The sequence below is a fragment of the Drosophila erecta genome, unplaced genomic scaffold, assembly GCF_003286155.1.
Source record: "Drosophila erecta strain 14021-0224.00,06,07 unplaced genomic scaffold, DereRS2 tig00000126-arrow-pilon, whole genome shotgun sequence".
Lineage (NCBI taxonomy): Eukaryota > Metazoa > Arthropoda > Insecta > Diptera > Drosophilidae > Drosophila > Drosophila erecta.
In genome coordinates, this window is record NW_020825209.1 from 7,231,900 (window position 1) to 7,257,713 (window position 25,814).

At 43.3% G+C, this 25,814-nt stretch overlaps 6 protein-coding genes across 10 annotated transcripts; 4 read left to right on the forward strand and 2 right to left on the reverse strand.

The window, feature by feature from the left end:
* Window positions 1-332: 332 nt before the first annotated feature.
* On the reverse strand, window positions 333-1,971 carry LOC6550459 (leucine-rich repeat extensin-like protein 3). 2 transcript variants are annotated; one of them, XM_015155269.1, is made up of 2 exons: window positions 977-1,971; window positions 333-898 (listed from the first exon to the last, which is right to left on the reverse strand). In XM_015155269.1, the coding sequence occupies exons 1-2, from the start codon at window positions 1,624-1,626 to the stop codon at window positions 886-888; spliced, it is 663 nt and encodes a 220-aa protein (XP_015010755.1). In that variant the 5' UTR covers window positions 1,627-1,971; the 3' UTR covers window positions 333-885. The 2 variants fall into 2 exon arrangements, with proteins under 2 accessions (XP_015010755.1, XP_001977786.2); XM_001977750.2 differs by having other exon boundaries at window positions 960-1,971.
* A 3,852-nt stretch (window positions 1,972-5,823) lies between these two features.
* LOC6550460 (nose resistant to fluoxetine protein 6) lies at window positions 5,824-8,632 on the forward strand. Its single transcript, XM_001977751.3, has 9 exons — window positions 5,824-6,179; window positions 6,258-6,612; window positions 6,675-6,748; window positions 6,813-7,015; window positions 7,080-7,192; window positions 7,341-7,557; window positions 7,622-7,794; window positions 7,866-8,331; window positions 8,388-8,632. Exons 1-9 carry the CDS (start codon window positions 5,855-5,857, stop codon window positions 8,601-8,603), a joined length of 2,142 nt encoding a protein of 713 aa, XP_001977787.1. The 5' UTR covers window positions 5,824-5,854; the 3' UTR covers window positions 8,604-8,632.
* A 1,334-nt stretch (window positions 8,633-9,966) lies between these two features.
* On the forward strand, window positions 9,967-11,051 carry LOC6550461 (40S ribosomal protein S10b). 2 transcript variants are annotated; one of them, XM_015155661.2, is made up of 3 exons: window positions 9,967-10,060; window positions 10,136-10,192; window positions 10,410-11,051. In XM_015155661.2, exon 3 carries the CDS (start codon window positions 10,411-10,413, stop codon window positions 10,891-10,893), a length of 483 nt encoding a protein of 160 aa, XP_015011147.1. In that variant the 5' UTR covers window positions 9,967-10,060; window positions 10,136-10,192; window position 10,410; the 3' UTR covers window positions 10,894-11,051. The 2 variants fall into 2 exon arrangements, with proteins under 2 accessions (XP_015011147.1, XP_001977788.1); XM_001977752.3 differs by having other exon boundaries at window positions 10,032-10,064.
* A 492-nt stretch (window positions 11,052-11,543) lies between these two features.
* On the reverse strand, window positions 11,544-13,596 carry LOC6550462 (sin3 histone deacetylase corepressor complex component SDS3). The gene is made up of 4 exons (XM_001977753.3): window positions 13,340-13,596; window positions 13,138-13,246; window positions 12,365-13,073; window positions 11,544-12,292 (listed from the first exon to the last, which is right to left on the reverse strand). The coding sequence occupies exons 1-4, from the start codon at window positions 13,413-13,415 to the stop codon at window positions 12,206-12,208; spliced, it is 981 nt and encodes a 326-aa protein (XP_001977789.1). The 5' UTR covers window positions 13,416-13,596; the 3' UTR covers window positions 11,544-12,205.
* A 3,812-nt stretch (window positions 13,597-17,408) lies between these two features.
* On the forward strand, window positions 17,409-23,565 carry LOC6550463 (heat shock protein beta-1). 3 transcript variants are annotated; one of them, XM_001977754.3, is made up of 5 exons: window positions 17,409-17,959; window positions 21,829-21,855; window positions 22,751-22,832; window positions 22,896-22,991; window positions 23,059-23,565. In XM_001977754.3, the coding sequence occupies exons 1-5, from the start codon at window positions 17,781-17,783 to the stop codon at window positions 23,251-23,253; spliced, it is 579 nt and encodes a 192-aa protein (XP_001977790.1). In that variant the 5' UTR covers window positions 17,409-17,780; the 3' UTR covers window positions 23,254-23,565. The 3 variants fall into 3 exon arrangements, with proteins under 3 accessions (XP_001977790.1, XP_015011149.1, XP_015011148.1); XM_015155663.2 differs by lacking the exon at window positions 21,829-21,855 and having other exon boundaries at window positions 17,410-17,959; XM_015155662.2 differs by lacking the exons at window positions 17,409-17,959; window positions 21,829-21,855 and adding an exon at window positions 22,499-22,643.
* Window positions 23,566-23,960: 395 nt separating this feature from the next.
* LOC6550464 (solute carrier family 25 member 40) lies at window positions 23,961-25,194 on the forward strand. The gene is made up of 3 exons (XM_026982294.1): window positions 23,961-24,176; window positions 24,235-24,422; window positions 24,559-25,194. Exons 1-3 carry the CDS (start codon window positions 23,993-23,995, stop codon window positions 25,192-25,194), a joined length of 1,008 nt encoding a protein of 335 aa, XP_026838095.1. The 5' UTR covers window positions 23,961-23,992.
* The last annotated feature ends 620 nt before the right edge of the window (window positions 25,195-25,814 follow it).

A 25,814-nucleotide genomic window follows, 5' to 3' on the forward strand; every position in this document is an offset into this window, starting at 1 on the left:
GTTTACGAAATATTTGTTATATTTTAAATATCTGAAGATCAATAACTTAACTTGTAAAGAATTAAGTTTGTTTTATATCTCAAGAAACCGCAGTTTGAACATATATGTGGGAAAAGTACAAATATGTATAAAATTTTGAATAACGTGTTAATATCTCATCGAACAATTTTGGCGCACATTACAAAAAAATAAATAAATAAATGTTGTACAATGACATGTACAATGACAATAATATCATGGTCCGGGAGATTATTTAGGAATTTTATGTATAACGACCCATAGTAATTATAAATTACAGGGCTTAAAGAATACCATCGGTCGCACAATTTAGCATTATTTTATTTGAATTATTATTTATAATTATGCAAACTGGGAATAAAAAAAAATGGATACTTATAATTAAAAATTAGTTTATGGTAAATTTTAAGCACACACTGCAATACATAAGCTATACATATGTACAAATAATATTTCAAGGCTGCAAAGTTAATTTTATTGCCACACGATGGTGAAATGAGAAACTATACCGCTTAGTTATAGAAGTACTGCTGCTGCTGATTGAAAGTCGGGAAGCGATTCAGGTTGCCTAGCTCGAGGGGCGGGAAGTAGCCTTGGGATGATGCGGGAATTCCAGGAGCCCCTGCTGGACCCTGATCCTGAACTGCATCCTGTCCAGCGAACGGCGGCCTGAAGTCATCTTCGCTATCGTAGTTGACCAAAAACCGCGGAGCACTTGGAGGGGGAATAGCAGGTTCGGAGCTAGCCTCAGCAGCAGTAGCAGAGAAGTCAGCTGCATCCGGATCTGCAACTGAGTCCGCCTGGGAGCCATCGACGTCTCCGCTGTCTGGATCAGCCGCCGCCGTCGCCTCCGCCACGGCTCGCGACCTAAAGAAGGTATCTGCAAAGTGTCGGAGAGAACCCAATTGTACGGCAGTTAGTTAAGAGGTTTCGTATTTTACCAGTAGGTTGTGCGTACTGATAGATAAGGCGGTCTCCCAGCTGGGCCGGACGCCGCTGTTGAGGATCGGGCTGTGGTGGTCGTGGGCGCGGCCGTGGCCTTGGGCGTGGCGGAGCTGTGGGCGGCGGTGGGGGAGGTGGAGGTGGTGGAGCTTCAGCTGGCGCTGCAGGCTGTGCATCATAGTCATAGTCGTAATCATAGTTGGGCGGAGGAGGCGGTGGCGGTGGCGGTGTCGTTGAGCGAGGACGTGGGCGTACCTGCGGTCGGACGCGTCTAGGCGGTTGCGCAGTGGGCGGCGGAGGCGCTGGAGGTTGCGCTGCCGGAGGATCAGCGTAGTCCACATCGTAGTCCCGTGGCAGAAAGCCGGAACTGAAGAACGGATGCCATATGGGCTTACGAATGCGTATGGGAGAAGGCGGCGGAGGCGGTGGAGGGGTCGTCGTGGTGGTGGTCGGCGGGCGACGGGTGGTCCGCGCTAGATTGGCCTTGGCCGAGGACAACTGGGCGCTCTTGAGCAGCAGGTTCCGCAGGAGCAGGCCAAAGTCCAGGGTGACAGTGCCGCGCTTCTCCCGCGCCACCTCCGTATCCTGGGGCACAGGATCGGCTGAGATCAGCGCCAGGAGCAGGCCCACCAGCAGGGCCAGCAACTGCAGACGTAACATCCTCATCCTAACGAATCGACCTGCGTCCAGATCAAAGAGTGTGCAACGGAGTACGGCGTGTGTACCGCTCGGAAGGCCGTTCCAATCAGAACTGGCGCTGGTCAGCGCTGGAGTCGCCTGACTTTACTCCGACGGAGTGCTGCCACGCGGGCCTGGGCGTCGCGGATTAAGTGTCCCAAAGTCAACTAGTTAGACGGGTTAGCTGCGACTGTCCGTCTGGATCTCGTAATCGCAGACCCCGACTGCCGGCGGTTATCGACGAGTTCAGTGCGTGGCAACAATTACTTTTGCACTACTTTTGCGCCAGTTTATAGATCGTAAGTGCAGCTCAAACTATGCATAATGCTTAGCAGCCAGTGCATTTCAAGAGGTGAACCAACACGCACCGTGGGCTATGACTCCTGTACCCATATCCATATGCTACCAGTAATGTTCCCCAATACAAACATACCTTTGTTCATAAGGGATTGAACTTAATTAGTATCCATACTGTTTAAGTAGTTATATGCCAAGTTGGGTACTTCTATATGTTATAAAACCTTGAGATGTATCAATTACTAACAATACAAGATTGGGAAACTCCCAGAACATACCCAGACTTATATGTAGTCTTTGAATAAGTCCCCTACCTACAATTTAGGGTTAAAAGGAGCTGAAATACCTTTTTAGAAAGGGTAAATAGGGTATAATTCCCTAGAGATTGGATAATTGTAAACTCAAGAGGCGATATAACATATACCATAAATATAAACAATTTCACCTGAACTTGTGTCAAATCCAATTCCTCAAAGCACTTCCCAACACCAGGTTCATGGAACAATCCAGATTTTGGGGTGGCGATAGCGACTGGCGAACTTTATGGCGTATTCTACATATATGCTGTGTTCTATTAGTACAGATTATACGAAGTGTATGGAGGAGCTATGTGACCAATGGGGAAATATTATATATTGCGTGGATGTGAGTCACGCATTTTGCACATTTTTCGGGTCCTGACTTGTTCGCCAAGTTTGTACCACTATGCCGAAAAGGGGGCTGTCACGATTTGCTCTCATAATAATATGAATTTCAATTTCAGCCTGGCTGCGGCTGTTGCATTTGATTTTCAAGATATATTTAATCATTTCGAGAGTAATTAACAGCTTTTGGTTTTCCTAAGCATTGGCGCAACTCAGTTTTCCTAGCTCATTGCGACTGGACAATGGTTACCTCTCGTTTTCAATTCGCATTCGCATTAAATTGGTGGAAAACCAGTTTGGGCCTTGGATTTTCAGAAAGGTTTGACCAAAATTTTGACTCTTGTGGCTTGAGTATTGTGGCAGTTCTGCATGCAAATTGGATTTTTACTCTACCGGTTGTTCAGGTCTTTCCAAAAACGGATTTACAAATAGGCTCTTTCTGATAGCTTTAAATAATATTTCAAATCTTATTAGTTTTCTTTAAAAAAAAACACAAACTTTATGGAAATACAAGCATATGGGTGTTGAATTTAAAACCCTAATTTAGCGTTCGGATAGGCAATGCTTTTTGAAGTCAAGCTGGGTATCTGATAGTCGGGTCGGGTGTCTAAGGCGTTCCTTCTCGCTGTAACCTTGATGTGTTGCATAACCAAGAAATGCGAATCTGGTCCAAAATTCGTCTAAAACCTGTCTGTGCCACACCCCGCCACTTTTGGCTGGAAACCTAGACGAAAGTGAAAACTCGCTCCAATTTCCATTTCCCACCGAAAATCAAACGCAACAAAAGCTGGGAAAACTACGGGATATCGAGCAATTAGTTTACGATGTTAAAGACTAAGTAAATCTCAGTGCCGAAAAACTTTTGATTTCGAATGTCGGAATTGCAGCCACAAAACGACAGACAACTGACAAACGATTGCTGAACATGTTGTTGAATACCACATGCATGTTGTATGGAAAACCAAATCTCGTTTTAATCACCTATAATTGGTGGCTGCTACAATAGGTAAGTAAGCAAGTAATTAACCTCCAGAAGACCTAGTGGTATTCTTCCCAATGATCAATTCATACTCCGTGTCTGGCATTCTCTGGAAATTCAATGATAAGCTTTCAATCGGTCTAAATCGATTTCCAATAATCCGAATAATCTTTCCGGGTATTCTGCCACTGAAATTGCCCTCTTGCCCTGATTACCAAAGCTGTAATATGACTCTGATTATTGGGAAGTGCTGGACGGTACGCGGTATTCGTATTAAGTGGTTGGATTTGTGCGATTTCGAATAAGCGCGATGGTAAACAGTCGTAATGTGGGGGCTCTAAGAGAAAGATGATCAGGGTATTGGGTATATTGCTCAATGGCGGACAGACTTAACTGGAATGTACGAATCTTATCAGTTCAAATTTAACCGTTATTAAAACGAAGTACATTGTAATATAGGCACTTTTAGCTACCGAAGGTCTAATGATACGATGGAATGGTCCTTGAGTTGAGAAGCCTTACACTTCGCGGAATTACTCATTATCTGTTTACGACTTTGGCGACCAGGTGTGTTTTTACGAGTCATATAGGCAAAAAAATAGGCACAAAAAGAATTACATGGTGACTCACAGGAACCAAAAACAGAAGGAACGATTTATTCTAGTGCCCGACTATCAGATATGCGTTAAAACCAAAGCACGTGATACTTAATCTTAGCATAATCTTCATGTCAGTCACTTACTTAAATAAAGAATAATAAAATAAAGTAATAAAAAAGAACAAAGAATTTATTAATTCATTTATTACTATTATTAATTTAAAGGAATTATAGGGCTGTCATTACAGGACTTATAATTACTTCATGCTTAATAGGACTGCCATAGTAATTTTGCGTTCAACATCCTAAGGACTGTTGAACGTTTTATTGATTGACCATTATGTTTCCATCTTATATCTTATATAAGGATTAATTACAGATGCTTTAGAAGGCTATACTATACAACCCTTTGATCGTCAGAAAATAACGTGCCTCAACGGTTTTGAATAACTATACTCGTACACATGGTGATAACGCCCTAATAGGTTCCAGCTGAATTATGAGTAGCACTTGTGTCCCCGCAATCAGATCCATCGCATTATAAGGTATTAGGTGACTCGTAAAGGCACTTGATGCCTATTTAAGGCAATCTCTGGTGCTATCAATGAGTAATTCGGAGAAGGCCGGCTAACTCGATTGCCATCGCCTAAGGAGCATCGAATTAGTCCGTAATACCACCAAATAACGTTGTTATCAGTGTCCAAGTGATTTCGCTAAAACGATTCAGACTTATTATTGGGGGAAGTGATATTTGTGTTTTTCGGTTACTTTGATCCTCAGATAAACAGCAAAGACGCCATCGCACATAAATTGCCAAATAATCTAAGTTTCCGCTTAACAACCTTTCTACTGAAGGGCAAGGGGCTGAATGATTAGAAAAGAAAATCCTGTTACTACCTCGACCACCAGATACCCATTGCTCACCAGCGCAACCTGGCGGCGCTTACATTTGTTATAACTTCAATTTTTGGGCTTTAAAATGGGCCACGCCTACAAAACTTCCAATATACATATGTTATTACATACTTTTCAACGAATCTAGCATACCCGGCTAGTACTATAAATAGCTAAGTGACCGAAATACTGCCAGCTTTCGTGTACCTATTACGGCCATGATTTTTAATATTTTATGTTATAATATTAAAAATCATTATTAACTTGAATATATTTTAAGTTATCTTATAAAATTGTAAAATAAATGAAAATGTTAGACATAGATGAGGTCCTAATGATCAAAGTCATTAACTTAACTTAATCGATCGAGTTCCAACCGAAAGCCCACAAAATAGTGACCTTTCAGTTCCGCATAAACAACCACTTCAAAAGTGTTTTCGTTCAAACAATTTCCATAAAAGCGTCCCGAGTCGTCTAGACTATATTTATTGGCTTGGGAATAATCGCAGGCCAAATCTGATCCAGCCCGTTACTATTGGAAGATAATTTTCGAGCAGGGCGGACTTTGCTCGTAGTGGGAACATTACCACCACCCGGTATTGACCATGGCATTGGTTGAGGTAGTTACACAAAGAACCATTTGGGACTGGTCGTGAAAAAGATTATCAAACGATAACTAGTCTCCCAGTTCCCAAGATAGCACCACTGCAGCCAGCCCTTTTCTTATCGGAATCTCGACCTCGTATATAAGATCGTGCGAAGTGCTACCACAACCAAAGCACTGTTTACTTCCAACCCAGCAACATGGTCACCATAAGGCGAACCATTTCGCTCCTGGTCTTGTCCTTGGCACTGACCAGCGCCAGTACACGTGTGGAGCTTCCAAAAGACGCCTTGGACGTAGCCAATCCCGAGTTCCAGTCACAATCCTACCACACAATTTCCAGGCTCAGACGCCTATCAGTGGAGTTCTTCGCCCAGTATCAGAACATAACGATCTCCGATCTCGCGCAGGATCTGTATCGCGATAAGAACATACGACTACCCACGACCGACGATTGGAGGTGCCTGGCAGATCTGAAGACTCTAGCGAAAGATGTGTCCGATAGGAAACTGTGGGCCCTACGAAGTAAGTTCACATTTCATACAGAAAAAATGACTTATTGTCATTGTTACATTATCAGCATAATACAACCATCTATTACAGTGATTGACTCTTGGGGCACTTTGCCATCGGGCATCCTATACGGCAATCTGATAGATCTGGGCAACTTTGACGAGTGCCTGGGCATAGACCACTCTGTGACCTCCGCCCACAATGTTCAGGGAAAGTACTGTCTCAGCAAGCTCCAACTGGCACCCAGTATCTCCACCTTTCTGGCACTCAAAACAGCGGTCTGCTTTCCCGCCTCCTGTTCCGCCGCCCACATGGACATGATGCTCCGAAGATTACTGCAGAACCTCCTAAGCATTGAGCTGAATCCAGAGGTGCCTCTGGTGAATGAGGCCACATGCAAGACTGCCGATCGGGCGCCTTACGATGCTCTAACCATCTTCACAATGTGAGTGTCCTTGCAAGAGTTCATGTAAGTTATGGGACTGACATCATCGAGATATTTTTCAGAGTCGTTCTATCTATACTGTGCGTGCTCATGGTACTGTCCACCGTCTATGACTACTTGATCTGCCAAGATGAGCGTAAGTATTGCCATTGCGACATATGAATCGAACTCATATGCTAATGTGATAAACGTTTCGGCAGAGCCACTAAATAAGTGGGTAAAGGCTTTCTCCGCGCGTGCCAACAGTCGGGTTCTCTTTAGGTTGGTGGCCCCCAGGAGCAATCCCAATGTCATCGAATGCCTTCATGGCATTCGAGTACTGTCCTTCATCTGGGTTGTCTATGGACACGTATACCTCGTGGCAATCTTTGCTCCCAACATGAACTATGTCAAACTGGACACGGTAAGCTGACTTAGCTCTCGAAATTTGCTGAATCCATACCTTATGATGTATTTTCGCGATACAGTGGCGCAGATCGCCGTACAGTATGCTATTACAACACGCAACATACTCGGTGGACACGTTCTTCTTTTTGAGTGGCCTCTTGATGGTGGTGATTGCCCTTAGAGCAATGGAAAGGTAGGTCACCTCGGATTTAAGCTACAGGAAAGGTGTTTATGAGAAACGACTCAGCCAAGCAATTATAAAGTGTTGCATACGCTTAGATACCTCTTTGAATCACTCAAGACTTACCGGGGATTCCTGATTCACATTGACCCATTTCCAGAACCAAGGGAAAGCTGAATGTGTCCCTGATGATTCTGCATCGCTATCTGCGCCTCACTCCGGTCCTGGCCATGGCCATTATCGTCTATATGACGATCCTGCCCCGAATGGGCGATGGCCCACTGTTCGGGAAGGTTAACTTCGATGATTTCTCCAAGTGCAAGGACACCTGGTACTGGACCCTCTTGTATGTGCAGAACTATGCCACAAAACAAATCGTAGGTTACCACACCCCATTCTAACTGGGATTCCCTTGCTAATCACACCCCGAACTTCGAACAGTGCCTGGGACATTCCTGGTACCTGGCCGTGGACATGCAGCTCTACATCATCGCACCCATACTCCTGATCGCGCTCTACCGATGGAAGAGTAAGGCGGTCGCTGGAATTCTTGCCACCATGCTGCTCCTTGCCGCTTGTCTCTTCAGCATCATGGTGATCGAGGACGTTTCCCTGTGAGTTCAGACTGATATGGATATGGTTATGATTGTGGTCTGACCTTACTGTTCTTTTTATTTTTCTGCAGCATTGCGACCAGCGAAGAGGCGATGGAGAAGATTTACTTCTCTACACACACCAGGGCGTCCCCTTACCTGATTGGCATTCTGTTCGGATACTTCCTGCACGTCAACCGAGGCAAGTCCTTCAAGCTCAGTCCCGTTGCAGTCATCCTGGGCTGGCTGACCAGCTTGGCGCTGCTCTTCAGCTGCTTGTTTGCAGTCTACGTGTATGCCGTAGATGCGGAAAAACCGCCCATTGTGGAGGAGGCCTTCTACCTGACATTATCACGGATCGCCTGGCCCCTAGGTCTCTGCTGGGTGGTCTTTGCCTGCATGCACGGCTACGGAGGACTGGCCAACAGCTTTCTTTCCTCTCCGCTGTGGCAGCCCCTGTCCAAGCTATCCTACTCCGCCTACATCTTCCACATGTTCATGGAGAGTCTCAACGCCGGCATTACGCGCACCAGCACCTACTTCAGTAATTACCAAGTGGTAAGTGGAGTCCACTATGCGGTAATGAGTCACACCATTAATTGGAACCCTTGCAGATGCTTCGTTTCTGGGGCGACTTTGGCTTCACCATGCTCCTCGCCTTCGCTGTGTACATCCTGATCGAGGCGCCCTTCGGAAACTTAGAAAGCCTCTTGCTTCCCACCAAGATGCCAAGTCCCCCGCTCCCAGCTGAGAAGCAGTCGAAGGAAGCTCCAGTGGAACGCACTGCATCTGCGCCACCGTTGGAAAATAAAACGCCCCTTTCCGCATAAGGATCTCGAAAATAGTTATGAGCAAAGATTTTTTTTATTAATGTTAAATTATTTAAACTATATTTTATTTATGTATATTTAATATGTAAGTCGAACTTCTCTCTAAGAATTTAGAAGTATTTACATATGTATATACGAAGGTAGAAAATACATACATATACAGCAAAGAAATATTATTGATTAGTCTGCAATGTTTAAAAAATATTTTTAAAAGTACGGTTACTTAACGAATACTATTTTTTTCATTACATTATTTTGTATTCAAATTACAAAGCGTGTGTCCTCGTATATTAATAAGAGAAATTAACCTAGCTTTTTATATACATATACTAGTGACGGTGTTCCCCGATAGAATATACATAGAGGTATATATAGGATGCCAAGTTGCATGCAAGTTTTAGACGCAAAGAGAGAGACAAACACGAGAGCGAAAAATTCCATTTTTCTTTGATATTTTAGATGAGTTTGGCAACTAAAATTTGCTGGTTGCGATTAGAACAAAACTTTTTCAGCGATTATTATTTGGCTTCTAAATTGCTGAATTGACAACAACAGCAGTAGCGCTTTTATATTTTCTGGAAGCAAAAAAACAGCAGGCATGCAAACTTGCCGTCCGATAGAATGCGTACGGAACGAAAAGAGAGCAAAATAAATACCACTTTTCTCCGATATTTCACTTGTTTACATCTGGTAGCGATTAAAACAGAACCTCTTCTCACTGCTTCCTCATTGCTTAGTGTGTTGTCGATTTATACAGTAAACTGTAAACTTTGACTTATATTGACAACTATTATATATACGCTTATATATTAATACGCTTATTTTCTTAATTTGCATGGCTCTTATTGGCATTTAACCCACAGATTATATCATAATATATAGTTTGTTTTTTGTTTTCATGAAATCAAGGTTTAAAAATTATTACATTTATTAATTACATTATTTGAAAATGAACAAAAAACTCTGAATTGTTGAAGCCGATATCAAAAGCGCTTTACTGCCCATCACTAATACTTATTTGCAATAAATAATTACGATTTTTGTAGATCAACAAATTATCGATACCCTGCATTTGCAAAAAGTGGTGTGTGTATTAACTAAACATTTGGCAAAACACTTATCAATTTGGAAATCGATACTTCAAAGTCCGGCACCGCCAGCACCGGCATCGCTATCGAATGCCCTATTAGACATTTTAAGTTATAAAGTCGAAAATAATGTGATCAGTTTAAAGTAACTCCCCAAATCGTAAGTCAAGTTGTGCACCACAAACTGTATAGCAAACGCAGGTATTTTATTTAATCTCGCCATTCAATCGTGGATTATTTCTAGAGATATATCGATATATTCCTGGAGCAATCGATTGCTATCACATACCGAACCGTCCGGCCACACTGCTCTCCGTCTTCTTCTTGTCATCCCTTCCGTTTCCCTTTCTTTTCGTCTTCACGTTTCCGGTGAGTGCGTGTGCTCCGCGAATTTTTAAGCAAAACTCCTTATTAAAAACCTCCAATTCTCTTTTTTACTTGCAGCGGGAGTATTACGATACGTTCGCGTTCGTGTAACTTTGTGTTTGCAAATCAATCCAGGTAATTGTCGCCGAAAAACCCGATTTTCAACTGGACGCACCGGGAAAATATGCGCCCAATGTTGTTCCTGAATGCATGTGTATATTTTTTTTATGTGGACAAAGACCCGAGTCTTTCAGACTCAATAAACAATGTGTGAATTGGATACCAGACGCATCTGTAGATATGTCCTGGCGATGAACCCAATCTAATTGCATTTTTTTTTTTGTTTGTGCAGAATGTTTATGCCAAAGGCCCATCGTGTCGCGATCTACGAGTACCTCTTCAAGGAGGGCGTGATCGTGGCCAAGAAGGATTTCCATGCCCAGAAGCACCCGGAACTGGAGTCGATCCCCAACCTGCACGTGATCAAGGCGTTGCAGTCGCTCCACTCGCGCGGACTGGTGAAGGAGCAGTTTGCCTGGCGCCACTACTACTGGTACCTCACCAACGAGGGAATCGAGGAGCTGCGCAGCTACCTCCACCTGCCGCCCGAGATCGTGCCCTCGACGCTGAAGCGCCCTGCCCGCTCGGAGACCGTCCGTCCCCGTCCCGCCGTTGGCGGCCCACGCGGACCCGGTGACGCCACCAAGACCGGTGAGGATCGCTCCGCCTACCGACGTGCTCCCGGCGGCAGCGGAGTGGACAAGAAGGGCGATGTTGGACCCGGTGCCGTAGAGGTCGAGTTCCGTGGCGGATTCGGACGCGGATCGCGCAACTAAACAACCCAGGCGCTTCAGTTTTTTTTTTCTAATGTATAAAAATCACTCAGTAAAATGTTGAACTGAAGATCCATACCCTCAACAATAGAAGAAACCAACATCTGAAAAAATGTGTGTGTTTTATATGACGATCAATTATAAAGCAAACGCAAGTGAAACTTCGTGCTCTATTTTTTTTTTTTGGTCCAGTGATTGTGGTGTGCAAATCCGATGTAGATTCAGAATCCAATTGAGCTAGATGGCATTGTAAATCCGATGTCAGGCCAAACTGAAACTTACTGGCCCAACGCATTTCTGCAAAAAGCTATTTAAAGTACTTAGAAGTAGGCTTTTGCGGATAATGTATATTATGATGCGAGGGTCTGTAAAGACATTCATCGTCGTTCTGTGGAAAGCAGGAGATCTGATCATGAAAAACGTTTTTAAATACAAACGATGGAGCTATATTCATTTTTCCGTTTTATTTGTTTACATTGTTTTAACGTTGACAATTAGCTTAGTAGCTTACTAAAATCCCCTTTTCTAGCTCACGAGCCTCTGTTTTGTTGCTATGTAGCTTGCTTTTACTTATTTTATATTAATTATAATCATCTTAATACAATAGCTCCCCTTTTCCCAAAGGTTAGTTTCAGTTTTTCGAACTTTCGTCTACTTATTTTATTTTAAAGTTTATAATTCCCCATTTAACGTTGGTTACTTTCAACTAATAATCATATGTACTTATAACCTAGGCCTGTGTAAGTAAACTAGTTAATGCACTTAGTGTGCTGCAATACTTGGGCCATAAAGTATTTTGAACCGCTTAGCCTGACGAACCTTAGCTATAGGCGTACAAGAACTACATACATCAATATGCGGATTTCCATATGGCTTTTATTCTAGGTTTAAGTTAAAGATACGGATACAGTGCACCGCAATAGAAAACTGGTTTGAATAGGTAAGGTTATGTACTCCGTAAAAAAGCCAACAGGAAGGTGTGCTACACTTCCCCTTTTGAATGTGAATAAATCTGAAGAAATATGGAGACTTCATCATTTCCTTAAAATGGTTAAAGACTGGATGTGACCGTGATTTCCGCAAAAACGTTCTACATCGCAACTGAGCCGCAATGCACAGAAAAGTACTTGCTTGCAATAAAAATCGCGTTGTATACAAAATTAATTGTTTCATTATTTACAATATGCAATACTCGTTAAGAAAAATGTACACCTAATCTAGTGCTACGTCTGTACCAATAATTTTATGAAAATACGTCTCTTGACCGAAGAAACGGGACGGGCGCAATGTGAGGGCGCCCGGCCCGGCGGCGGAGCTATCGGCGCTTTATCGAGATCTTGCCTTTGGCCAGATGGGACATGTTGATCTTCACCTTGGTCTCGTTGGTGCGTTTCACCCAAACCTGCAAGAGGGAGTCATAGTTAGTAGCTGGCCGGCGCTGCTTGTAACCCGAGAAGGGGAAGGGAAAACTCACCACCTCGTTGCCAATGGCCGTAATGGTAGCCGCAAACTTGCTCATCTCCTTGCCCTCCACATAGACCTGCTGGCCGCGGCAGAACCACCGTCGCTCGTACAGCAGCTTGTTGTCCTCGATGCGGGTCTCCACCAGGCCGCTGTTGGAGGTCGGCTCGGCCAGGACGTTCATCGATTGCTGCTGCTGGGAGCCACTGCCGTAAGAGCCGCTACCGTTCTGTTGGGGAACTGGATTCGGTCTTCCACGCTGGATGATCTTCAGGTCCGATTCGATCTCCTTGTCATCCAGCTGATAGACGAGCAGCTGTCCGGTGGCCGGCTTGCGGCGCTTTTCGATCACCGGAAGCGGTTCGTTGGGGCGACGACGCAGTTTGCGCGTGACTGTCGTCTTGATTTCCATGGAATCGTTAGTCAGCTCAAGGCTGTAGCGCTCGTTCTCGATCTGACGCTTGCGGTCCTCAAAATCCGAAATCAGATTATCTTTGAGGTCCATCATCTTTTCGTCGTACTCCTTCTGGGCGGCCATCTTCTCCAGCACATAGTCCCGTTCGACGCACTCGCGCATATACTCCTTGTAGATCTCGTTCAGCCGTCGACGCTCTTTCAGCTGGTTGTCCAGCTTCTTCACGCGCTTTATGTACTCCGGGTGCACCAGCTGGCTTAGTTCTTCCATCTGCTTCTGCAGGTTCAGCAGCTTGTGCTGATACATTCTGCGGGAGTTAAATGACAATGAGAGGCAGAAGTAAGAATGCGGATGCAAATGTCACTACTTACTGCTCCTTAAGTTCGCTATTGGTGCCCATGCTGTTGCTGTTGGAGGTGCCATTCGTGCCGCCGTAGCGGCTGGGGCTGCGGAACTCCGTCTCGCTGGCGTCGTCCGTGTCTGGAAGAGAGTGCGAGTGGGAGGGCGAGCGCGTAGGACGCGGGACGTGAATGAGGCCTCCTCCAGGAAAACCGTGTGCGTATTGGTACTCACCTTCTTCGCTGCGCTCGTCGCCTATCGACTCATCGTCGTAGTTGTCCGCCGCGTAATGGGTGTAGTAGGCGGTCATGGTTGCGTCGGTGGGTTCGGAACTCGAGGCTTTGAAACGTGATTCCCAGGAACAACAATTTTGTGGCAATTGTTTATTATTATTTATTTTCTTCGCTGCGATGCCAGATATACACACGCATACAGTGAGACATCCACGACAGAATCGATATATCGAGCACGACTACTATCGTTCGTTTCCCACCTCTAGCGTGCTGTGTGGCCGTTTTGCGGCAGGGCTGCCAATAGCCGATAACTGGCCATCTTATTGATCGGATATCGATATTATCTGCGCGCGTAGTTTAAATTTGAAATGGTTTTCGTTACAGCCCGATTCCATTTCTCTACTAAAACCAAAAATAAAGTTATATTAATTATTTTTTGATATGTTTATTATATGTAAGGCTGAAGTTCTAAGCTCCATAACTCAACTTATCGTAATCGGATTTCGAAGTGGCGCAATTCTCTACAAATCTGCATTTAAACTTAGAAATTTATTTTTTTTAAATTTTTTTTATGTATGATGATGTAAAAATTCAAAAAAATTAAATAATTGTTCAAAGCTGAAGCTCTATACTCCATAACTCATCTTATCTTAATCGGACTTACTTATCTTAATAAATGTAAACGTATAGAAAGCAATGGTATCATGTTTAAAATGAATCAATTAATCAGACAACCAAACCAACATTTTCTGTATATAGGAAAATGGTAATTGCTGCATTTATTAGGCTATTGTTATTGAAAACAACTTTTGATGACGCATTCACCATGACATCAGTAGATATATTTCAAAAATATGTCACCGGGCTAGAATGGAAGTGAATTACAGCTTCGTGGGAGTAATTTAATTGAGTAACTCACGGCTCCCATTTGGCCTTTTTTAATTCGAATTCCCGTCCTCTAGAGCTAAACAAATGACTTAAGCCGTGAACGGTTTACAGTTTCGAACAATAAATTTCGGGCTGTCGTTTTTGCGCATCATAAAGTTTAATTTGTGTATCTGCCCGCCTATAATTAAATAGTGCCCGCACAAGTACTGCACTCGTACGTATACGTAATACGCGTTTTCACGTACAATCCACATTGAAAATCCACATGGGCGAAAGCATGCTTTTGTTTGAATACTATGGCTGACACATATTTCAATGCTGTCGTCAAGCAAGAGCTATCCACTGGCCAGTGGATGATGCCGCCCACGCAGGAGGAGATCGCTGTGTGCCATTTGCCCGAGCTGAAAAATTAGTGAGCGCTCATCATCGGCCAAAAATTCCATGCTAAATCATCGCGAGTAAATTTTGATTGATTTCTGACTGCGAGGGGGTGGTGGCTATTTGGCTATTTGGCTACTTGGTTTTCGTTGTTGTTTTTCCTTTTTATTTTGCTTTTCGATTTGGAATGGACTATGAGTTTAAGTGGGATGACATGCCGGCAAATGACTAGAGCACCTATATACACATCCTATATACATACATACATACATGTACACTTGTTCTGCTTTTTGCCTCGAATGAGTAGAATTCTCTGGTGACGTGGGGCAAATTTGTTTTCCCAATTTCTCGTTGATCTTCACGAGATATGCGCATATGTGTATGTATATGAATTGCTTCAGTTGTCTTGGCAAAACCATAGTACACATACTGCAGACTCATGTTTCTAGATGATTCCCATTTATTATCCAGCTAGTTAATCGGAATTCATTAAATGCATCAAAAGTCATAAGTGTAATTGAGTTAGGGGAAACTATTACAGAGTTTAGAATATGGAATCCTCTTTAGAAAATGATTTATTTGAAGATCAGATTTCAGCTGGGAGTCTAGAACTATCCACTATCTGCAGCAGAGTGGATGCCACTTTAACACAGATATGCAACAGATGCGTATTGTATACCCATTATTTTCGTGGTTTGCCGAGCGGGGACTTAGTCGAGGCACTGGGGACTTCAAGGTCGACATTATTGATGAAAATGAGTTTGTTGTTTGGACAGGGGGCATTAACGGGCAATACGAGCATGTGGGCGCTGTGAAAAATACAATGAAAACACCTCAGCCGCCAAGCAGCGATGATTGTCATTTTATTTTCGTAATTCGTGAATATATCTATAATTATTTGGATGGCCCAACTGTCGTTGCCCCCGATGGAATTTCGAGTAATAAAACGGTCACGGATTCAAAATACGATTGATGCTCCCTCGCAAAATCCAAAAATTGCATATTAATATGTTGCGCGCGGACTTATAAAATTCTAGATTTAACTTATGATCAGGCAATAACCTTAATTTAAATAAAATATGATAGCTAATTGTTTTGTTATGGAAGAACAACCTTTGCTAATTTGAAAACAAAATCTAGTTCGTTTGGCTAGTTACAATCATTTTATTTGGTTTAATTCATAATCGACAATCTCATCCACATCTCACACTTTTCTTGCAGTTGCAACTTTGCAAGCGGGTCTCATTAATTTCATTTTTATTCACCTGGCCGACGCTCCCTAAAAGGAAACCTCCGTGCACGAATCGAATGAACTCGACTCGAGTCCCGATTCTCGACTCCGACCGCCAATGTCACGCGGCTGAGTCATTTTGCATTTGTTTACAAACAAACCGAAGCGGAGTGGGTAGTTCCATGGATATGGCTGAGCACACTGGGAGAAAAAGAAGGATAATCTAAAGGAATCTATATGTACTACAATGCCCAATGGCCACTCGTTGAGAATGAAACAACTTCTATAATAAAATTGTTATATGTATGTATAAAAGCCAAGGCTTATAGATTTACAACAGTACAGACCTACACGATTCCCAATCTTAGCGCAGCATAGAGATGATTAATCAAGGTATCCATATTCATTTTCTCTGTGTGTATTTGGCCGCCAACGTATTCCACCCACCCGGTCTAGTATTGGGATTTATCGACTCTGCACACTGGGCGGAATTGGCTTTTTGATTTAAGGTCTTAATGATGATGAGCTTTGGGTGTAAGCCCGCTGCTATGAACAAGGTATCGTGAGCCATCACGCCATAAATGTTCTATTTTAAGACGATGGATAAGGCCGACCCACAGCGCGGTAAACGCACTTTCAACCAATGTGCACCTCTCCCCGCCAAAGAACATTTCCCAAAACGGTAGGAAGCGTTGATCGCCAACCCGGTTAACTCAACACGATCGCTTGCAGTGCCACTTGCCCACTCGTACTCACACTTAGCACTCACACTCACACTCGCACTCACCGCACTCAAATGGACTGGGATCAGCTGAGTGAGCTTCGGATGCAGTCACAGTTCGAGGAACTCGCTTCCATGATTGAATGGCTCTCATGCAAGATGTTTTAGGCATGCTTAGAGGAGAACAGTTAATCATCAACTAATCAATAGTTGCTAATTACAGGGCTTTGACGCACTTAGTTCTATGATCACAGCTAGTTATACTTTATTTCTAATTATTTAAAATTGATTAATTTCCGACTATTACAAAGTATTATAGCAACGTCTTTCAGGGTATATCGTTTGGGATGAACGTCTTAAGAATATTGAACACAATTTATATAGTGTAATTATAAAGTCAATTGCAATATCATTTGTCGCCACAAAAGTTTGTATCCAAACTTTTGTATTTTGAAGGTTTGATTTAATTTTTGTTTTTGTTTGATTTATGTATACTCGGTCATAAAGCGTTTTATTTTTATGATGGGGTTTTAAATATTTTGTTGTCTTAAGAAAAAAAACTACATATTTTTCATAAATGTAACAAGTTTTTGTTCAAAGTTGTGTTTAATTTTTATGACAGAATTCCTTTCCAACTTGAAGATCGAAAGATCATACCCCAGAAATGACACTATTATGGCTTTATTATTATTAATTTCCTTTCGTCACTAATTCCTTAACTAGTGATTACAGTACACTTAAGCAATTCTTTTTAGGGAATAAAAACACTAATTAATTTGACGGCAGCATTAACATAAAGAAATTACCGCCAATCCACAAATCGATGACTAAATGTCGAGTCATCGACCTATCGATATCGCACCCATACTGCGCAACGGCAATCGAAGTACAATCGGTACAAAAGCTATAAAAGCAAAGACTCCCTGAGAATGCAAAACAGTCTAAAAATTGAAACGCGGCTATCTGTGCGATACGTCCAACCAAAACCACACACTTGAACGTCTTCAGTTTCGAATACATATAGAAAACCCATCGAGTTCCCCATTTTTTTTGATTGCTCTGTCGATTAGCAAGTGAACAAGCTCGAAAGCGCGTTGAGCAGAACAGAGAATAATAGAACGGTATACAGTATATACGGTATACAGTATACAGTGTACATCGAAGATATTGGCGACTCCATCTAGCGAAGCAACCACCAAATAACCACCAACAAACAGCACAAAAATGGCCGAGGCTAACAAGAGGAATATCCCCATCAAGCTGGGCGACTTCAGCGTCATCGACACGGAGTTCAGCAACATCCGCGAGCGCTTCGACTCCGAGATGCGCAAAATGGAGGAGGAGATGGCCAAGTTCCGTCACGAGCTGATGAACCGCGAGGCCAACTTCTTCGAGTCCACCAGGTGAGCGGATTGGTGATACCAGTGGGTACAACAGTGGGTTGTTATATTTGCCGGGTATAGTGCGATGGCCCCAACTCCCTTCATCGCCTAGTTGTGGGCTCCTCTAAATATAGGCTCACATCTTGCCACATCGACCACTGGTCTGGAGCACTTCACTCACAGATTCGTACGTATGTATGTACAGTTGTATGTACCACATACACACCAAACGGTGGGCTTCTTAAAGGCGAGCGGCCCGATTCGATTCTCGCCCCAGATACACTATGTGTATTTCTTTGCCGTCGCTCTGGGGGAGGATGAGTCACCAGTTCTAAATTCTCCGCCGCTGTCTCCGGCCAAGAAACACATGTGTATCTGCCCGCCACCCGCAAGTAATCCCCCGCCCGTCCCGGGTTAGCCAGCGTCTTTTCCTTCCTTCCTTTCCGCCCCCCGATCTCTAGTCACATTCCGTTTATGCAACCATTATGTAGGGCATAACGGAATTTTTCGAACTTTGAGAATCACCCGTGCCAAGATATTCCGTTATGTGCGCGTCTGTGTGCGTGTGTGTGTTGGGTTTCCTACCTAAGCAGAAAAATGTAATTGTTGATAATAAGATAAGATATTAAAATCTGGTCTCTGGCAGCAAGTTGAGAATATTAAATATGTACAAATTTGAAAAAGAAAAACACGGCAACGATCGGAGGCACGTGGATCGTGTTTTTGGAAATCCGAACTACCTGTCTAGCATTTGTAGCTACTCATTTTTTTGTAACTATTAACTCGCAAACTCGTCTACTGAGCAATATGTTTCCATTTGCAAGCCAATTAAGTGATTCAGTATTGACACCCTCGCATATTCATACGATATTCATAGATAAAATTTCAGCCGAATGTTATTAGTGTCGAGTGTTTCAATGAACATGGGTTTATTGCCCAAATCAGCGATTAATAAACAAACAATGCTCCAGGCAACTGGCAAATATTATGTCGCCTCCGACGACGTCGCGGTTGCGCGCCTCGTTAGCCTTTCCATTGGAGTTGCGTTGCGTGGGCGCCAGTTTTGGTTGCTATTGGGTCGACCTCGGCGTATGACGCAATCGAACTGATGGACTATTTGTTGTTGGCTTCGCCATGGTCGCCACTGCATTTGCATGGCCACAACAGAAACTTCCCGCCCACTCTTTCCACTCTTCAAGAACTCGGCAGCCCCCTCTTTCAACTTTGTCCATTCAACGCCAAAGTCGGCAGTGAAAGGAAATTAACCCAAATTGGTTGCCCCCAGCTACACCTGTGTTCCTGTTCCTGGCTGCAAATTTAATTGGAAAGGAAGGCAACTCACAGTGGCAGCCTAGGTTGGGTGCCAGTGCTTGGGCGATTAGCCTAATCGGCAGAGATTGGTCACGTAGTCTAGCAGTTTTATTTAGCAGATAGTATTTAGGTATATATGTTTATGCCAAATAATTCAATCATATTACCGATGCAATCGCCGATCCTATATAACTGCCTATAACAGCCCACTGTCCGCCACACATCGCCGCAACCTTTGACCTATGTATGCGGCTTTGGAGGTGGCGTGTCCTCGATTAAAACGCTGCGTGATATCTGAATGACTCAGCGCGGAATAAACGCGCGCCCAGATACAGGGCGATATATCTATACAGGTAGGTTTCCCCTACCGAAGTTAGGGCTACTTGGATTTGGATTTGACGTGCATACCCCAAGCAATAGTTGTTGTTTTAACTACATACATACATATTTAGGGCACAATATCTCGACCATCCGTGGACACTGAGTTGTTTAGTTTCCACTACAAGCTGCAATTGGATTCGCAACTATATTTAATTGTGGCATTACAAAAACAAGTTTACAAATATGCAGTTCCCACGTAGCTGCCAAAAGCTGTTCGGGCAATTTCAAATTTTTTAAATAAACTTTCTTGTACATACATATGTATGTACATATATTAACGATCGATTGTAGGTAGTGCAGGGCCTTATTTGCGACTTGGCCGTAAGCTAAACTGCACTTCAATGGTGGCGCCTTCTTATATTCGAACAATCTGCGGATTCAGACGGATTTAGAAATGAAATGAAATAAATTGAAGCGATTATCTTATACAGATGCATGGAAATTTTGTTGGCCAGATCGGATACCAAACATAGGCAAAACCAACGGTTTGCCTAATTTATAGACTCATTAATCGGCCTTGCGATCGGTTGTGTGTGCGCACAGTTTAAACAAATAAGTACGCTAAGATCATACATTTGTTGTACATATTTACACAGCAAATAGCTCTGTGCGAAAAGCATTCATACACACGGCCAGTTTTCAATTGGGATGAGCACACGCTGCGGCGATTTAGTTGCCAATATTGGTGGCTGGATGCTGATAATTCAAATGAGCAGCGGAGAGCGATGATATCATGTCAATTTTTAGCTATTGCGATGCGCTGCGCTTCGACTCGACTCGATTCAATGCGATTCCAATCGATGACAAAGCGGCGATCGTCGCCGGTAATCGATATTTGACTTCGACATATTTTTACACACACACACTCGACACGCGCGCACGCAAACAACAAAAGAGAGTCATTTTGTTTGCGCTTGTTCTGATTTCTTTGCTGTCTCTCGTGCCTGTGTTTATTTTCGTTCTTCTTTGGTTTCCTTTCGTTTGGCTTTTCAATAACGAAAAAATATGCATGACATCATTGTCATCAGATGCCAGCGAGATATTGTAGTCGCACACACACACGCGTACGTACGTGTGCTGTCGAGAGAGGGTGGGAGTGAGAGCGGTTGCCAGAGTGGGAGGGCAGGTGCCTCTTCATGATGTCCAAAGAAACTTTGGCCTGGCGGCTAACGGTTATTGGTACTTAACATTAGCTCGCTATTGATTTCTCTCTTCGAGGGGCGATCAACCTCGAAAGCACGTCGCAAGGTCGCCAAAAAGCCCACGCACGTTCACGTTTCGGCTCCGATTGATAAGCTTCCTCCGCTTAGTTCGCGGAGTGGCACTTGATGGCCGCTTATCACCGACTCTCGCTCGCAAGCATACACACACCTACAAAGGCTTCATCGCGACACGACACGCACAGCGGCTTAACGGTAAATCAAATCCCGTAAGCTAAGAATGCAGATTAAGGTGGACCTTAAAAACTTACACATATATAAACAGTTACAAAATCAGATTACATACTATTACTATTTAAGTGAGAGTGAAGTAAAAAAAATTACAATGAAATCACAAACAAAATAAAGTAAAATTAAATAAGTTTTGATATTTATACTCTATTAAATTCTGTTCTAAAAGGCCAAAAATAAAAGTTTAAGTGCTAGAGCAGTATCAAAAAATGTAATACAAAGTGAACAATTATGACCAATAAATTATTTCCTGGGTAAATGTGAATACCTTGGCTAAAAATGGTCGCACAGCTAAAGTAATTACCGTTTTCTGCTCCTAATTACAAATACTGTGTATTTTAGACGCTAGCTTCAAGTATCTTAATGGATAAACTTCCAGTCTACAACAGATTGAGGGCTAGAAGTACGGGAAACAAAGAAGTTATCATTAATGTACATACATATGTACATATTTATAAGAAACTTGAAAAACATGAACCAACAATTATTAAATAATAATTACAAGAAACCATATATCCAAATATTTTTACAAGTTGTGTTGGTTATCTTTAAAAATTGCAGAACTCTAATATTGATTCTAGGGTATTTCTTTATACATACATAAGTTTAAGCATTTGCTGACCCTTTTATCTAACTCAATATAAACATATTTTCTCTATTTTTCTCTTTCTTGCCGCTTGGAAAATATTAAACAACCGCAATAATTTCCATATTATAATAATCTCCTCTCCTATTTTAAAACAAAAGCTCTACTAAAAAAACAACAACTACCAGGTACAATAACGTAGAAAGTTTAGAACCTAAACTTTTATTTTCTGTATATCCTCAATGTTTCCTTCTTACTCAACCTCTTATTTTTGGTTACTACTTTATTGTTTAGTGTAATTGCAATTCCCAAACATATTCACAGACTAATCTAGAAACTCGGTACCTAATGCATCGCATGTTTAGCTGCATATATCAACTTTATTTCTATAGAAACAATTTTAGGCTCAGTATAGATTTAAATTACTAGAATACTTAAAATCTATAGATAAACTGATAATAACTGTAATTAAAGGCCAATTTTTTAAAATAGAACACATTTTTAATGCCATCCATATGTATGGATATAATTTCACATCTTTCACTAGCAGCTGGGAAGCAAGGTCTATTTTTATGTTTAGTCTTTCTAAGCATACTGTGTCCTAAGCCACAACTTAGATCTATATATGTACATAAAGCCTTGAAGATTTCCCCGGCTCTCAAATCCCTTATGGGAAGATATTTAAAATAGAAAATGTAACACCCAATGCAGACATATGGAAATTTATATTTCGAGGGTGCCAGCTGCTTCCCCCAGATCCGTACACATGTATATCGCTTCCAAGCGGAAGCCAGATCTATTATTAGATTGCCCTCGAGAATCGCGGCTTCATTTAAGTTGGGTTCGTTTTGTCCGGATCAGTTTCATCCCGGAGAAGCACAAGCATGGAAGCCTTCACGCGCACACTGCAAAATACCTTTCGTAGCACTAGGACCACTAGAACCACTACTACCACTACCACAAACTCCTCCACCAGGTTCCTTCACGCATCCCTAACACTTTTTATTTTATTTGGAAACTATTTGTTTTTAAGTTTCGCTTTATGTAATTGTTATACTCATATTAATTTCAACCTATTTGCAGCTCAACGACAAACTCGGCTCTGCCATCCCGAATCCCAAAGCAACAGAACTACGTCTCCGACATTAGCTCACCCTTGATCCAGGTAAGCAATGCAAGAAAGCTATCCTTAGTTGACAAAAGATAACACTTAGATCCGTAATTGCAGGATGAAGGCGACAACAAAGTGCTGAAGCTGCGCTTCGATGTCAGCCAGTATGCGCCCGAGGAAATTGTGGTGAAAACCGTCGACCAGAAGCTGTTGGTAAGTCTCTGCTCATTATTGTTATGCCCAAGAGTCGCTCTAACAGAAATATCTTCCCTTGGATTAGGTGCACGCCAAGCACGAGGAGAAGTCGGACACAAAGAGCGTGTACAGGGAGTACAACCGGGAGTTCCTGCTGCCCAAGGGTGTGAATCCCGAGTCCATCCGCTCGTCCCTTAGCAAGGACGGAGTTCTGACCGTGGATGCTCCCCTGCCAGCACTCACCGCCGGCGAGACACTGATTCCCATCGCGCACAAGTGAAGGCCCAGTTATCCAGTCACCATGGCCCACGCAGCAGGAGGAGTCCGAGCTGCCGCCGATCAGATTAAATCATACACACATTGAAGTTAATCCAATCCTATCTAAATGATTAATTTTTTTTGGTTCTGACTTAAAGCTAAACTATGTTACTGACGTACTACTCATTAACTTAAATATAATTCAAATTATTATTAAATTTGATTAATTTAATTCATATTTATAATTTTCGCATTAAACGTAATCAATTTTGTCGTAGTTGTCCCCCATTGGTTTTCCTTTCCTTCCATCGATAATAAATCAATATTTATCCAACTGGGTGGATTTTGATCAGTGAGTTGGGCATCATTGACTAATTAGCTGCTGATACTTTTCACTTTTGAAATGATGTACCTCTCCCTTTAGGGAATCGAGAGAATTAAATAAAGTTTATGGATTTAATTCACATTTAACTGTGGGAAATATTATTTATAATACAATAGGAAAACGGAATCATATAAGCTACGCTTGACGTTTCAGTTCAACATTCAATATTTTTCTCAACTTAAAGTCCGTTCGTTACGAAAACCCTTCGACTCAGATATATTGTGTGCAACACAAACTTACCAAATTGTAGGCGCTGCACAGGCATGTCTTCCCTGAAGACCGGTGGTCCTGTCTAATTCGAATCAACCAAATTGTGAGGCGACATCTTGCCTGAAATACTCAAAAGTAACTGTTTTCTGCGCAAATACATTACAAAATGATGCCGCCGGAGCTAATGTCCCAAACGGCAAATGGCGGCGAGAAGGAAGGGAGTCGATGCAATGAGATGGATCCGCTGCGGTTGACCACGCTGATCCTGAGCGCGGATCCGCGGTACCGCATCAAACCAATGCAGCAGGTCATGTCTGCCCTCGTCGGTGGCCTCATCACGACGTTTGTGGGTAAGTTATTCCGGAGGATCTGGTTACTCCGAGGCCTAACCTCACCTTACTCGGCCAGTGACGCCCCTGGAAGTTGTGAAGACGCGCGTCCAGACCCAGCATGCGATTCGCCAGCGACCGACTGTTTCCAAGATCTGCTACGTCTACCACAACGGACTGATGACCCACGTGTGTCGCTCCAGCGACATCTGCGTCCCAAAACCAGGCCGGGATCCGAGAAACCTCCGGCCCCTACGTGGCGCCATGGTGAGTATGGCCTCCTAGCACCCAAGCACAGATATAGTCGAGTGACTTTTAGGATTATCGGTAATGGAAGTGCGACTTATCAACTGAGTATATGCATAGGTGTTCATATAACATGTATCTTATTTTTCGGGCGCAGGATGCCTTTGTCAAGATCATCTGCAATAGTGGCTTCAGCGGCTTGTGGGCGGGCCTTAGTCCCACGTTAGTTTCGGCCCTGCCCTCCACGATTATCTATTTCCTGACGTACGAGTATATCAAGAATTCGCTGTCACACTTCTACTTGGTCTCGCAGAAGTTTGAGGGATCCGGCATCGAGGACCAAGTGCCTGGAGCCGACGGTGGCGATCCCCTTGACCAGGCCACCAAAGGAATAAATGTGAGCGCCACCGCGCCATCGGTAACCACCACATCGCTGCCCTACTACGTGCCTATGGCCTCGGGCATTTGCTCGCGCACCATTGTGGTCACGGCCATCACGCCCATCGAGATGGTGCGCATCAAGATGCAGTCGGAGTACATGACCTACTCAGAGCTCTGGCGTGTGTTGCGCTCGTTAATCCGCCGGCACGGTATCCTGGGTCTGTGGCGGGGCTGGCCACCCACCGTGATGCGGGACGCACCCTTCTCAGGGACCTACTGGGCGGTCTACGAGGCGATGAAGCGGGCCTTCAGCGTAACGGAGCCCACATTCCTCTTTAGCTTCCTCACAGGCGCCATCTCCGGAGCGGTGGGTGAGGGTGAGCAGAGCTCTGCCACACACCGTAAACCATAGCTTTCCTCGAGAGTAATCGAGTTCTGGAAACGTCATCCCGCAGGTGGCTACCTTTGTGACCATGCCCTTTGACCTGATCACCACACACACGCAGATTGAGCTGGGTCAGGACGTGCTGTACGAGGAGGTTGGAGCGGGAACAGGAGCAGCTGCAGAAGCCGGTACCGGAGCACGACCAAAGACGCCGCCCAGTACCGTCTCCAACTCTAAGCCGTCGATGATCTCACGAATACGCCAAATCTACAGGCTTCAGGGAGTGCGGGGTCTCTATGTCGGGGTGATGCCGCGCATGCTCCGTGTGGTTCCCGCCTGTGCCATCATGATCTCCACCTTTGAGTACAGCAAGTCGTTCTTCTTCCACTACAACCTGGATCTCCAGGAGGCTGGTATGTAAATATATGAATTGGGAATGATAAAGCAAGGTAGAGGATAGCATTTCATTAGTACAATTGAACAAGAAATACATACATACATATGTGTTTTATATAGTTAATGCTGTGGTTTTTAAGAGTTATAATTGCTTAACTTTTTCTACTTTAACTTTGTACATACATATGTACATATGTAGTTCCCTACGCAAAGCTTAGTTTGTTACAATTTTGGAGAAAGAGTATCTCCTT

Excerpts from the sequence above, each read along its gene's own strand:
- LOC6550461 (XM_015155661.2), top strand. The coding sequence starts at position 10,411 with ATGTTTATGCCAAAGGCCCATCGTGTCGCGATCTACGAGTACCTCTTC.
- LOC6550462 (XM_001977753.3), bottom strand. The coding sequence starts at position 13,415 with ATGACCGCCTACTACACCCATTACGCGGCGGACAACTACGACGATGAG. Across the intron at positions 13,247-13,339 it reads CGACGAGCGCAGCGAAGAAG|ACACGGACGACGCCAGCGAG; the intron begins GTGAGTACCAAT and ends ACTCTCTTCCAG. Across the intron at positions 12,293-12,364 it reads CGGCCATTGGCAACGAGGTG|GTTTGGGTGAAACGCACCAA; the intron begins GTGAGTTTTCCC and ends TCCCTCTTGCAG.
- LOC6550459 (XM_001977750.2), bottom strand. The coding sequence starts at position 1,626 with ATGAGGATGTTACGTCTGCAGTTGCTGGCCCTGCTGGTGGGCCTGCTC. Across the intron at positions 899-959 it reads TCAGTACGCACAACCTACTG|ATACCTTCTTTAGGTCGCGA; the intron begins GTAAAATACGAA and ends GACACTTTGCAG.
- LOC6550463 (XM_001977754.3), top strand. The coding sequence starts at position 17,781 with ATGGCCGAGGCTAACAAGAGGAATATCCCCATCAAGCTGGGCGACTTC. Across the intron at positions 17,960-21,828 it reads AACTTCTTCGAGTCCACCAG|CTCTACTAAAAAAACAACAA; the intron begins GTGAGCGGATTG and ends TTAAAACAAAAG. Across the intron at positions 21,856-22,750 it reads AAAAAAACAACAACTACCAG|CTCAACGACAAACTCGGCTC; the intron begins GTACAATAACGT and ends ACCTATTTGCAG.
- LOC6550460 (XM_001977751.3), top strand. The coding sequence starts at position 5,855 with ATGGTCACCATAAGGCGAACCATTTCGCTCCTGGTCTTGTCCTTGGCA. Across the intron at positions 7,193-7,340 it reads GCCCTTAGAGCAATGGAAAG|AACCAAGGGAAAGCTGAATG; the intron begins GTAGGTCACCTC and ends ACCCATTTCCAG. Across the intron at positions 7,558-7,621 it reads ACTATGCCACAAAACAAATC|TGCCTGGGACATTCCTGGTA; the intron begins GTAGGTTACCAC and ends AACTTCGAACAG.
- LOC6550464 (XM_026982294.1), top strand. The coding sequence starts at position 23,993 with ATGATGCCGCCGGAGCTAATGTCCCAAACGGCAAATGGCGGCGAGAAG. Across the intron at positions 24,177-24,234 it reads CCTCATCACGACGTTTGTGG|TGACGCCCCTGGAAGTTGTG; the intron begins GTAAGTTATTCC and ends TTACTCGGCCAG. Across the intron at positions 24,423-24,558 it reads GGCCCCTACGTGGCGCCATG|GATGCCTTTGTCAAGATCAT; the intron begins GTGAGTATGGCC and ends TTTCGGGCGCAG.